The sequence below is a fragment of the Myripristis murdjan genome, chromosome 7 (assembly GCF_902150065.1).
Source record: "Myripristis murdjan chromosome 7, fMyrMur1.1, whole genome shotgun sequence".
Taxonomy (NCBI): Eukaryota; Metazoa; Chordata; class Actinopteri; order Holocentriformes; family Holocentridae; genus Myripristis; species Myripristis murdjan.
This window is the reverse complement of record NC_043986.1, coordinates 1160919-1173794: the sequence shown is the minus strand read 5'-3', so window position 1 is coordinate 1173794 and position 12876 is coordinate 1160919. Positions and strand designations below refer to the sequence as shown.

Sequence of the window (12876 nt, the reverse complement as noted above, 5' to 3'; positions counted from 1 at the left end):
TCTCTCTCTCTCTCTCTCTCTCTCTCTCTCACACACACACACACACACACACACACTCTCTCTCTCTGTCACACACACACACACACACACACACACACACACACACAATCCAGTTAATTAGCCCTCTCCGGAGCACAGGCTAACGAGCTAACGCTAGCTGCCGTCCCCAGCCGACGCGGTGGCAGCGGTTAGCATTAGCAGGCTAGCGCCGCTGTGAGTGATGCTGCAGCCGGACGGTCTGCTGTCAGGTGTCCGCTGCTGCACTGACAGCCGACAGGAGGCGAAGCGACGGCCGCCGGCCTTTCCTACCTGCATCCGGTGGAACTCCTCCTCGGAGAGAGCCTGCGACATGGCCATGTTTACCTGGGCTGCCAGCTAGCAGGCTAAGCTAGCGGAGGAGAGTGAGTGAGTGCTGAGGGAGGCGGAGGACACGCACAGAGAGGGGCGGGGCCGACAGAGCTCTCACTCCCACTGTGTTTCCGAGAACCACAGCCTCAGAGCAGCAGACACGACCTGCTGTCAGAGACCCGCAGGAACATAACGAAGTACATTTAAACAAAGACAGAAAAAGTACTGCAAACTGCTCCTCCAGTAGAAGTACTGTTCCTCTGCTGGTATTTTACTGCAGTAGAAGTAGAAGTACTGTCACTCTGCTGGTATTTTACTGCAGTAGAAGTAGAAGTACTGTTCCTCTGCTGGTATGTGACTGCAGTAGAAGTAGAAGTACTGTTCCTCTGCTAGTATGTGACTGCAGTAGAAGTAGAAGTACTGTTCCTCTGCTGGTATGTGACTGCAGTAGAAGTAGAAGTAGTGCAGTAAAAATGTCCTGCAGTAAAAGTCCAAAGTGTCTCATGTCAAATGTCCTGGCAGTAAAAGTGACTGAGCTCCTTTTTCCAAACAGTAACTGTGTTAGCTGGGATCTTTTCCAGAGAACACGCTGCACACTGCATGCTTTTAAAGGGACACAAAAAAAAAAAAAAAACCTGAAGTGAGGCCTCAGTGGTGTAATACATCCACCAAGTTTGATTTGTTAACTCTGTCAAATGAAGGAAGCAGAAACAGAGTAGAGAACACACACTATCTGGAGCTGAGACATTGTTTTGAAGGACACACAACAACACACATTTTTTTAGTTTCACTTTCATCGCTGAATGAAAATGTGAAGTAATAGTGCAGTGATGCATACAACCAGTCAGGACAGTGTGTTTGTGTGTGTGTGTGTGTGTGTGTGTGTGTGTGTGTGTGTGTGTATGTCTTATGCTGTAAGACATACACATGTAATGCCACAGAATGTTCATTTTCCTAATTCTGAAATCATTTGTATTTGAGCAAACCCCAGCCGCTATTATGCTTCATTTTCAACGAACTTTTTCAGCATCATGCAAGTTTAATTTAAAAAATGCAAGCATGTGTGTGTGTACGAGTGTGCATGTGTTTGTGTGCACGTTGGAATGTGTCTCCCCACCTACCCGGACACCACCGCACCACTGAGGGCGACACAGTGGCAGCGCTATGGCAGAAAATAGTTCAGAAAATAGAGCAGGGTTTCACGTCAGCACGGTGTGTGTTCTCTGCTCTGGTTCTCAGCACAGGAAGCAGCTCATGGACCAAACCTGGTGGAGGTGTTGCATTCACCTGGAGCAGCAGAGAGAAACTCAGTGAGTCAGAATACAAACTGTCACGTCAAAGCAGACTGCTGGCTAATCTGTGTCACGACACTGTCTGCATTTAAAAGCAGCAGTTTTATGTATTTTGTCAGTGTACTCAAATTACAGTAGACCTCAATTTTATTGTCAAATAAATTTTGATAAGTTATTTATTCATTAATTAATTTCAAGTTAACCTCAATATAGCTGAGACCTTTCCAAGGTCTAATTGCTGATTTATCTCATCTCAGCTAATTACTTATCTCATTGTCAATTCCTGCACTTTTACTTTTTAGCACTGATAAATCTACCTTGTTCTGAACTGATATAGCCATGCATTCTTCTTTTATTGCCATTTGATTTTAGTTGTGTCTCTGTTTACCTCGGCACCACTGAAAACGAGGGTTCTTCCTCAATGTGTTTTCCGAGGTTTTAAATAAATAAAATGAATAAATTACATTTATCTGCATGATAAACAGCAGTAATCTGATCCTGCAGGGCCAGAGCAGATTTGAAAACTAAATCATGAAAACAGAATTATATAAAACTGTCAGAGCGAGCAGACTCTACCAGTGTTTACTGCACCCAGGAATGAAGGCAGAGTGAGACGTCTTTACCTTTTCCCTCTCTCTGACAGCAGCTGCAGACACACACAGACACACACACACACACACACACACACACACACACTGCCGGGCTGCTTTTTACACACAACAACTTTTTGTGCAATGATAGTTTCAAGTTGCACATGAAACTTTGACCGTTGGTGTGTCACCAGACTTTTCCTGAACATTTGAAGTGATGATGTAAACCCGGTTCTTGCTCGTCATTGGCTGGTTCTCCTGGGGAACTCAACGGAACTGAAGCTGCATTCAGTTTGCACCTTGTTAACCCAGTCCAACATGTCAGGAAATACTAATTATAGTACATATCCAAACATACAAAATACAGTGAAAAAAATAAAATTATTGAAATTATTCAGTTAAATGAGCACTGTGTAAATACATTATGTAAAGGCTGTTCACTTAGAAACTTTTTTATATATTTATACTTTTCGGAGTTAATAAAGTACTGATGAATTGAATTATACTGAACTGCAGTCACTATAAAATCACTTTTGAGTATCCATTATAGTGTGGCCGTCATACTGTACCAATGCTGTAAATAAAGCACTGTGAAGTACAGCAGGATCACTGTAAACTCACTGGTAACTACCACAGATTATAAATCCCTATGAGAATACTGTGGAAATCTCAACTATGATATTCCCGGGAAACAAGATCTTAACTTCAACCAGATGGGTGGTGGTGGGAAAAAAAAATATTTGGGGGTATTTTTTATTCTGAATATTTCAGCTAGAAAGCAGCGAGCAGGCAGGAAGTCTGCACGTCGGTTTCATTCAAATGTTCATGCAAAATGAAAAAATGAAAATGTAATCCAACAATACGCTTTCTCTTTTCTGCTCGTGCTTATCTTAGTGACCTCTCCCTCTCTCTCTCTCTCTCTCTCTCTCTCTCTCAGGTGATTGGCTGCTGTTGTTCATAAGGAGGAAACAAACTGAGACACCAGCACAGACCTGACAGAGGAACAGAGAGAGAGAGAGAGAGAGAGAGAGAGAGAGAGAGGTCATCCAAGACCTTAGTGTGTTAGGGAAACCTCAGTGTGTGTGCATGTAGGTGAGTGTGTGTATGTGTGTGTGTGTGTGTGTGTGATGGACGTGTTGCCGACTCTGCTGCGCACACTGCGCTCCGACACACAGCAAGCTGCCGAACTCCAGTACAACGTGAGTGTGTTTATGTGTGTGTGTGTGTGTGTGTGTGTGAGACTCTGTAAGCAGTAAGCTCGTTTCTTCTCATTGTTGTCATTAGCAGCAGTGTAGTGTTAACCTCACAGCAGCTCCTGATGCACTGATGAAATGTGATCTGTTGATTCATGTTCATGGACACAAATTGTCCATTTTTTTCAAGACAGGCGGCACAACTTTCAAAGGAATGTGTTTTGTGTCTGTACGACAAACCGTGAGGTCGAATAAAGAGCAAGAAAGTTCAAGATGTTACGTTACCTGTCCTAACCTTAACCATGACCACCAATGTATCCCTAACCTTAACCAGGGGCAGAGATACCTTGGTGGCATGGGCCGGCAGCTGCCACCCTAAAAATCAGCCTTGCCACCCCATTTTGGACAATCTAATAGGGAAAAAAATGTAAATGTTGTCGCTGGTTGGAAATTTACAAGACTCAGAATCCGCTGTCTGAGTGCCAGTGAATGTGTCATAAGATGAGACAGCAGCAGGTCCCGTTCCTCTCATTTGTCCGAGCGATTTCAGCAAAGACAGAACAACAACCTCTGACACAACCAGAATAACATCAGTTTGACTTTTACACTCTGAACAAATTATAATAATCTGAACTGAGTCAAGCTGGAGGCTCTGCATTCAAACACTGCTTGATCATCAGCAAAAGTGATGATATCTATCTATCTATCTATCTATCTGTCTGTCTGTCTGTCTGTCTGTCTGTCTGTCTATGGGGGGGGCGGAGCTCACAGCACAGCATTTCTGATTGGTCAAACACACACCTCGACGCTGCTTCACCTTGTGTACCGCTTCATTCCTGAAACAAGGAGGTTCTCTAGCATCGATTTAGGACCAGCTCAGGATGAGGGGACGACATCGCAGCGACACTGTGCGTGAACAAGCCGGTGAATGAGAAGAATAAAATGTTATTTTCTGATTGTTTCACGGTGGTTATGTATTAAAGCGCAAATAAACAACCATCAAACACCCAGCAAACTCTATAGAAGCTAGAATTGATCTGGTATTGATGTGGAATTGATAGTATTAATATTTACATCAATTCATCCACGGCTATCATCAGGCCAATTCTGAAATCACATCTATTTCTAAAAACAACCCCTATACCAAACTTTGCACACAGTGTATTCCAGCTGCCTTCATCCTCCGTGTATCGCAGAACTTTGATGTTTTGTTTTTGTCTGCCTCACTTGATTTATGGAATTTAGGCTGCAATACTTTTCCAAACTATAACTGTGAATCTGATGTGCAGTATGACGATGCAGGGTTGTTGTTTTTTTTTTGTTTTTTTTTGTACTAGTCTGAATGGCATCCCTCTCACCTGAAGGAGGAAAGTGTGAGCTCAGGTGAACAGAATGCTGTGTTGATAAGGCCGTCTGCTTTATTACCACGAGACAAAGTCTGCTTGACAGCAGCTCAGCTAGCGAAGTCTGAAATAACCAGACATGAGCTGAAATAAAACAGCGACACACTTCACCGCAGCCTGCATGAAGGCTGGCGTTCAAACCGACAGCTTACGTGGTGAGAAACACCACAGCTAAAACAGCAGCACTGGGAAACTGCAGCCTGTCACACAAACAAAGGCTTACAGTTAATATTTTAATGGACGCTTTTATTAGCTGCAAAAAGGACATATTATTAAACAGGAAATACAAACTTGGTATCAAATATCACAGAGTCATTATTATCAGTGCACAAAGAGCACATAGTGTAACTTCCTCAGCTCTGACAGACAGGTGGGAACTCCCAGGTGTTTCACCTGTATGGTTTGTTATCCAGGTCGTTGGCTCATTAGTGCTCCTCCCTGCTGTGACGACCAGCTTAAATGTCGTTAGGGTCACCTGACTCCAGGAGTGCACGACAGTCATTAGGGTCAACTGACGGTCGTTAGGGCCACCTGATGGTTGTTAGGGTCACTTGACTCCAGGTGTGAACAACGCTTGTTATGGTCACCTGACAATCATTAGGGTCACCTGACACCAGGAGAGAACAACAGTCGTTAGGGCCACCTGGCGGTCGTTACGGTCACTTGAATCCAGGTGTGAACGATGGTCGTTGAGGTCACCTGACAGTCGTTGGGGCCACCTGGCGGTCATTAGGGTCACCTGACCGTCGTTCGGGTCACCTGGCAGTGTTTCCAGAGTTTTCTTGGATGAAGTGTCATTTTCTTGATCTTAGTGGCTGATCTGCCTCATTCTGCCTTGTTTCAACACATTTATACTTGTTCCTAGAAACATTCCAGAAAGTGAATCTGCATTGGAAATAAGAGGTATTATCTCCATATTATCCATTGTATTATCCATTATTTTTTTTACCTTATTGAAGAAAAACAAGTTTTGAACAGTGAAGCTGACTTAGTAATGTGGAGATTTTTACTTCTGCTTCTTACATGCAGTGAGGACTGTGATGGTGAAGTGGAAGACTGTGGTGTCTCTGCCTGCTCTCGTTCGCAGTGTTTTTCACCTCTCGTTCACACAGCTCACCACACTGCACACACACACACACACACACACACACACACACTGGAAGATAACCGTGTGTCTTGTCTTGGAGCAATGTACAGTTTTGTCACCACATCACTTTCCACGGGAACGTCCTATTTCCGACCTGTCAGCTGTTGAAGCTGCACTCTCTGTGATCCTGCTCGGTCTGCGGTGTCTCAGCAGTCGTTTTATGATAAACGGCATTTCATAATTTTACAGAACTGGCTTCCCTCACCCTCCATTCAAACCAGTGATTTCCTGTGTTTCCTGGAAGGTCTTTCAACAAGCCACAGAGAGGGAACATGAACTTGTTGCAGTCAGCTGTGGGTTTTTAGAGAAAGCCACACTTGTAGACAGTTGCCATCTCCAGTTGGCCTCCCCTCCTCTCCTGTAGCTGCACTGAGCTCTGCTGTGTTATTGCATTCTGCTTTATTACCTATCTGTTTTGACGCACATCAGAAACATCACAAAAACAGCCTTACCCCATCTTCTAAATGTTTATATAATTATAGTTGACGTTGTGGTTTGTAGTATTATTATTATTACTGTCATAATTTTTTTCACCCCACTAGTATTGTCTCATTATGTAGTGACTCTGTAATCAGAATTTGTAAATTGTCCTTGGGTGACTTGAAAAGTGCCAATAAATTAAAATTATTATTAGTAGTAGCAGTAGTAGTAGTAGTAGTAGTAGTAGTAGTAGTAGTAATAGTAGTAGTATTCTTAAGGCTGCAGCAGTGCATTCTGGTCTTGGTGCTGCTGCTGTGTGGTTGCTGAACGTCGGTGCTCTTGACAGAAGGCGTGGCTCTGTGATCGATGTTCGCCGCTGATGTTTGAGATCCTGAAACATTTTCTGATATCAGCCTGATACCTGTGACATGTGACATCACCTGGTCCGTGATTGGCCGGCTGTCCGAGGTGAGACAGGCACCAAGCTGGGTGGAGACAGGAAAATGAGAAACGCACAGCAGCTTTAACGGAGCTCCTGAGGCCTTTAAGGAACCGAGAAAAACGGCCGAGTTTTCAGGTTCACCACCAGGCAGCTCAGCGCAAACAGCTTCATCAGGCTGAGGATCTTCTGAACCCACGGAGGAACATACAATCCTTCAGCTGAGGTTAAAATGTGATCATTTACAAAATTAGAGTTACAGGGTTTTGACTTGACATATGAGATTTTCCACAAATCCGAAAATGTGAGTCGTCCAGTAAAGTATTGTAGTTATTTTGGTTCTTTTTGTTCTGCAAACCTCCCTGTAACTTCCCCACAACCCTATGGAATGAAAATGATCACTACTTGTTTCGTAGCGTGGCACAAAAGTGTGTGTGTGTGTGTGTGTGTGTGTGTGTGTGTGTGTGTGTGTGTGTGTGTGTGTGTCCCTGCAAGACACACACACACACACATTTCATCTTATAGAGAGCAGGCTACATTTTGCAAGGTGAGACACTCCTGCTGCAACTGAACCCAGCCTGTTCCTGTGTCGATCTTAGTCAGTAATCCTGCTTCCTCATTCTCTCTGTGCGCACACACACACACACACACACACACACACACACACACACTCTCAGGTTGGTTCATTATTAATCCAGTGGAGCAGCTTCCGTGTCGTGGCTGCAGTAATGAGTCACCCTGTTGAACAACAGAGTTCATTCTAAATGGCGCTTTGCCTCCATCTGACAGCAGTTTTATTTTTTGATGTTTTATTTGTGCAGGTAAATCTGCACCTGCTGTCCTCCAACACCTGACGGGCGCTCATGCCTAAAAACTGGACAGGTGAAGCCTCTGCGCCACAGTACCGGGACGACTTTATTACTGTAAATCTCCAAATCTATGATCTGTAGCTCTACAGTCATGAATGTTTTCACTTTCCTGGAGCAGACAATCTGCCAGCTGTGAGCTTTAAAATAAAAAAATACACCTTGGATTTTACATTGACCTTAATTATGAACAGAGCAGTTATGGTGCGCTGTAATTATTACCACAGACATAACAAAATCAGAACAGTATTTGTGACTGAGTGAAGAAACTGCTCCTTGCATCATCATGCTGCGTTCAAGATGTCCTGGGAAATGGGAGACCCAAGATCAGCGAATGATGTCAAAACAAAAGGTCCCTGGCTGCAACAAACACCCTCTGTCAGGTGAAAACTGTGAACTCACACACCAACTGGAATATTTTATTGGATTGCTCTGATGTGCCGTGTCATTTTGTGCACAACCAAACTTTTTTTTTTTTTTTTTTTTTTTTATCTCATGGGAAAATGTGGGGTAACACTTTGGGCGATGGTGAGAGATGAAGAAGCTGAAAATGACCTGCTGGGTCTTCTCTCCCTCTCCACTCACTTCCTTGGGTTTCAGTTTCAGCAGCAGAAAGCAGCACAATAAGATTGGTTCGCTTGCAGACAGCCATGATTATTGTCTTTTTTCCTTATTCCAACCAAGAGTGTTGATTGAATGAGATTGAATGAAAAGTCTCCTCTCACCTGTGTGACTCATCGCACTGAGGAAACACTGAGAGCCGATGGATCAGAGCACCCTCAGAGGTGGACTGAACCGCATATGAACACACTCTTTCAGCGTTGTGTGTGTGTGTGTGTGTGTGTGTGTGTGTGTGTCTGGTGTGTCCTGGGCCGAACTGAAGGACCGTCCTGTGTGTGAGCGGCGCCACGTCCTCAGTCGTGCACCAACGGCGTCGTATTAAAGAGCAACACAAGAAGAAGAAGCAGCAGCAGCAAAGTGGAAAAAGGCAAAACGGCAGAATGGATTCTTGTGAATTTCTTTTAATTTCTGGCAGAGCAGAAATGAAAGGAGCATTACTGCCTCCTGCTGGATAAAAACAACAACGCACGTGTTCTTTGCTAATGGAAATGATCCGTGTTTATTTGCATGTAGAGCGGGAAGTGAGATCCATATAATTAACTTCTATATAATTAAACTGATCCAGTTTCCCCCTGGGGATCAATAAAGCAGCTCTGACTCTGATTTCAAGTTAACTTAACAAGTTTGTCCATTTCCATAGTAACCTGTTGCCGGTCATACTTGTTCGGCTGTTTCCATAGCAACCTGATACTGGTTGGACTGGTTGACCCGTTTTCAAAGCAACCTGCTGCTGGTCAGACGGATTGACCCGTTTCCATAGCAACCTGTTACTTTTCGGACTGGAGTGTCTGTTTACATAGCAACCTGTTACTGGTCAGACCGGCCCGCCTGTTTCCATAGCAACCTGTTAACCACAGTGATGTGTCTGTCTCCATAGCAACCTGCTACTGGTCACACTGAAGTGACTATTTGCATAGCATCCTGTTACTGGTCAGACTGGTTTGCCTGTGTCCATAGCGACCTGCTACTGGTCACACTGAAGGGTCTGTTTCCATAGCAACCTGCTGCTGGTCAGTGATTCATCTGTTTCCTTGGCAACGTGTTGTGGGTCAGGGTGATTCATCTGTTTCCATAGCAACCTGCTGCTGGTCAGACTGGTACGCCTGTTTCCATAGCAACCTGCTGCTGGTCAGACTGTTACTACTACTACTACTTCTACTACTACTACGACTACTATTACCACTACTACTAACACTGTTACTACTACTACGACTACTATTACCACTACTACTAACACTGTTACTACTACTACTACTACTACTACGACTACTACAACTACTACCACCGTTACTACTACTACTACTACTACTACTACAACTACTACTGTTACTACTACTACTACTACTACTACCACTGTTACTACTACTACTACTATTACTACTACTGTTACTACTACTAGTAGTACCACTACTACTACTGTTACTACTACTACTACTACTACTACCACTGTTACTACTACTACTACTATTACTACTACTGTTACTACTACTAGTAGTACCACTACTACTACTGTTACTACTACTACTACTACTACTACTACCACCACTGTTACTACTACTACTACTACTATTACTACAACTACTACTGTTACTACTACTACTACTACTACTACTACCACCACTGTTACTACTACTACTACTACCACTGTTACTACTACTACTACTACTACTACTACTGTTACTACTACTACTACTACTACTACCACCACTGTTACTACTACTACTACTACTACTACCACTACCACTGTTACTACTAACTACTACTACTGTTACTACTAGTAGTAGTACCACTACTACTACTGTTACTACTACTACTACTACTACTACTACCACCACTGTTACTACTACTACTACTACCACTGTTACTACTACTACTACTACTACTACTACTACTACTACTACTGTTACTACTACTACTACTACTACTACCACCACTGTTACTACTACTACTACTACTACTACCACTACCACTGTTACTACTACTACTACTACTACTACTACTACTGTTACTACTACTAGTAGTACCACTACTACTACTGTTACTACTACTACTACTACTACTACTGTTACTGCTACTACCACTGTCATTCATACAGGATATTTGCACTCCTGTGTTTATGTTTGGCTCCGTCACAGAGCTGTTACCGTCACTCTGCCATGCTCACATTTCTGTCTGCTGTTTATTAAAAGCTGCGTCAAGCCACATTAAAGATAAGCCCTCCGATAAGGGAGTATCGTAAGTGTGTTATTACTGGTGCGTGAAGATAAAAGACAAAGACAAACACCAACAAGCTGTCGGTTCTCGGCAGGAGACAGAAAATGAGAATGTGTTAGCGTTAGGGTTAGGGTATGTATATTTTAAAAACTGAGGGGTTGATTTGAGAAGCCACAGACACGCCTCAGTAAAATTAGTCCTACGGTCCCTGAATGCATCAGAGCAGTTAACGTTAGAAACAGAACAAAATAGAAGTTATGTGAGCTCATCGTCTCATCACATCACTCTTGTTCATTTAAATTATAATTTTTTCAGTTTCACTTCAGTTTATGGTTCAGTTTAGTTCGACTCATTTAGCAAATTACCCTACTTTTATACGTTTTTACGTTTTATCTCTTCTACTTTTTAAAAGTTTATTTCACTTGTTGTCTAATTAAACCCATAATATTGATTTTTCATAGACCAGAATGCACTGCTGCAGCCTCCATCGACCACAGTGTTGTATTGTATAATTAATTAATTTTTTGGATTAATTTGGTCATGCACACTAACCTGTGTGTGTGTGTGTGTGTGTGTGTGTGTGTGCAGACTGTTCGCTCCCAGTCTCTGCGGCTGAAGACAGATCTGAGTTTGAGCAGCGAGGCCGGAGCGCTGAAGGAGAACATCAAGAAGAACCGATACAAGGACATCCTGCCATGTAGGAGCCGAGCTCACCTGACGAGCTCACCTGCCGAGCTCACCTGACGAGCTCACCTGACGAGCTCACCTGCACTCTGTCTGCTCCTCACAGCTTAAATCTTTTACACAAACAAGGTCAAAATAATCTGCCAGTGGGATGAGATAATCCCACCTGTTTCCAGGCCAGCCTCACCTGCCTCAGGGAACGAGTCTGAATCTGTTGACACGAGGCAGAATGAGGCACATCAGCTGCTCGGAACAAGAAAATGATCCAAGAACATTCTGGAAACAAGTGGGATTATCTCATCATCACATCCCTCCAGAGGATTTTTTTTTTTTAACCCTGAAGAGGAGCTTAAACAGTGGAGAATTTTTTTTATATATACAGTTTTTTATATGGAAAAAGGAAAAAGGAAAGGCTGAAAACTGTGGTCACCACCATCAGCCTCCCGTCCAATCAGCAGCCGCCACCTGCAGCTCAGCATGCTGAGGAAACACACTCAAACAGGCTGAACAGCTCCACCCTCAGGCAGGAAGGGAGAACCGCAAGCAGCCAAAATATACTCAAATACAAATTATGACCCAGGCTTTATTCCATATGCAATACACAAATAAATAATCAACAAAATAAATACAAAACATAAGTACTGTTACCAGAGTAAATATCTTTTCAATGAAATGTTAGAATAAAGACAATGAGACAAAGAGAATGAAAAAAAGATGCAAAATGAAAAAATATACTGTCAAACATTTTTACAGTCATTTTATTTCAGATCTAAAGAATAACCTCTTTGACAAACTGATTTTAACCCAATATTAATATTAACACCAATATTTAAAAAGGCAGGTAGCAGCCTGATGTCTGTAATCTGACAGATTTAATCCCACCCTCTTCTTCTGCTTCAGCTGAGGAGCTGAGCAGTTTGTGTCGGTGAAGCTCCGTCAGCCTCGCGGAGAAACTGCCTTTAGAAACACCAAAAAAAAAAAAAAGTTAGAAAAGTTTCTTTCCTTCTCTTGTTTTTTTTTTTTTTTTGGCCTACATTTCTCTTCTGTCGTTCTCTCTCCTCCACTTTACCTCCTTTTCTTTCTTCTTTTTCTTCACACAGTCTTGAAAAGTGCTACATCAATAAGACAATTATTATTATTGTTATTATTATTATTATTGGTAGTAGTAGTGGTAGCATTATTATTACAGTGAAGTTTTAATTCTGCCTCCTGCAGTCAGACACCAGAGGGGAAAGTTACAAATTAAAGAGGCATTCACACAAATATACACTCTGGGCGTGTGTGTGTGTGTGTGTGTGTGTGTGTGTAGATGACCAGACCCGGGTGGTTCTCTCTCTGCTGACCAGTGACTCTGACAGAGACTACATCAACGCCAGCTTCATCCAGGTGACAACACCCACTTCCCTCCTTCCTTACCACCTTCCTTCCTTCCTTCATTCCTTCCTTCCTTCTTCCCATCTGTCCTTTCTCCCTTCCCTCCTCCCCATTTTATTCTTTGGTTTCTGTTGTTTTTGTACTTTGTCTTTTTTAATCTCCTCTGTGCCCTTTATGTAAGCTCTGTGGGAAACATGAATGATTAAATTATTTTTTTTAGAGGATACTGAGCACAGATACTACACTGACATGAGGGGTAAACAAACAAGTAAACAAACATATCAG

General features: G+C 42.8%; 2 protein-coding genes across 7 annotated transcripts in view; one reads left to right on the top strand and one right to left on the bottom strand.

Annotated features, from left to right (window-relative positions):
* gripap1 (GRIP1 associated protein 1) overlaps positions 1 to 458 on the bottom strand; it is a 56480-nt gene extending 56022 nt beyond the window's left edge. For 3 of the 5 annotated variants that reach the window (XM_030055396.1, XM_030055395.1, XM_030055397.1), the window contains exon 1: positions 310 to 457. In XM_030055396.1, coding sequence (XP_029911256.1) covers positions 310 to 357 — 48 coding nt within the window. In that variant the 5' untranslated portion in view covers positions 358 to 457. Of the gene's footprint in view, positions 1 to 309 lie in introns of all 5 variants that reach the window. The other 2 variants (XM_030055393.1, XM_030055394.1) reach the window with 1 other exon arrangement.
* A 2851-nt stretch (positions 459 to 3309) lies between these two features.
* The window catches only part of ptpn18 (protein tyrosine phosphatase non-receptor type 18), a 30888-nt gene continuing 21321 nt past the window's right edge, over positions 3310 to 12876 (top strand). For both annotated transcript variants that reach the window (XM_030055407.1, XM_030055406.1), the window contains exons 1-3: positions 3310 to 3429; positions 11122 to 11230; positions 12527 to 12603. In XM_030055407.1, the coding sequence (XP_029911267.1) occupies positions 3358 to 3429; positions 11122 to 11230; positions 12527 to 12603 (258 nt within the window). In that variant the 5' untranslated portion in view covers positions 3310 to 3357. The remainder of the gene's footprint in view (positions 3430 to 11121; positions 11231 to 12526; positions 12604 to 12876) is intronic.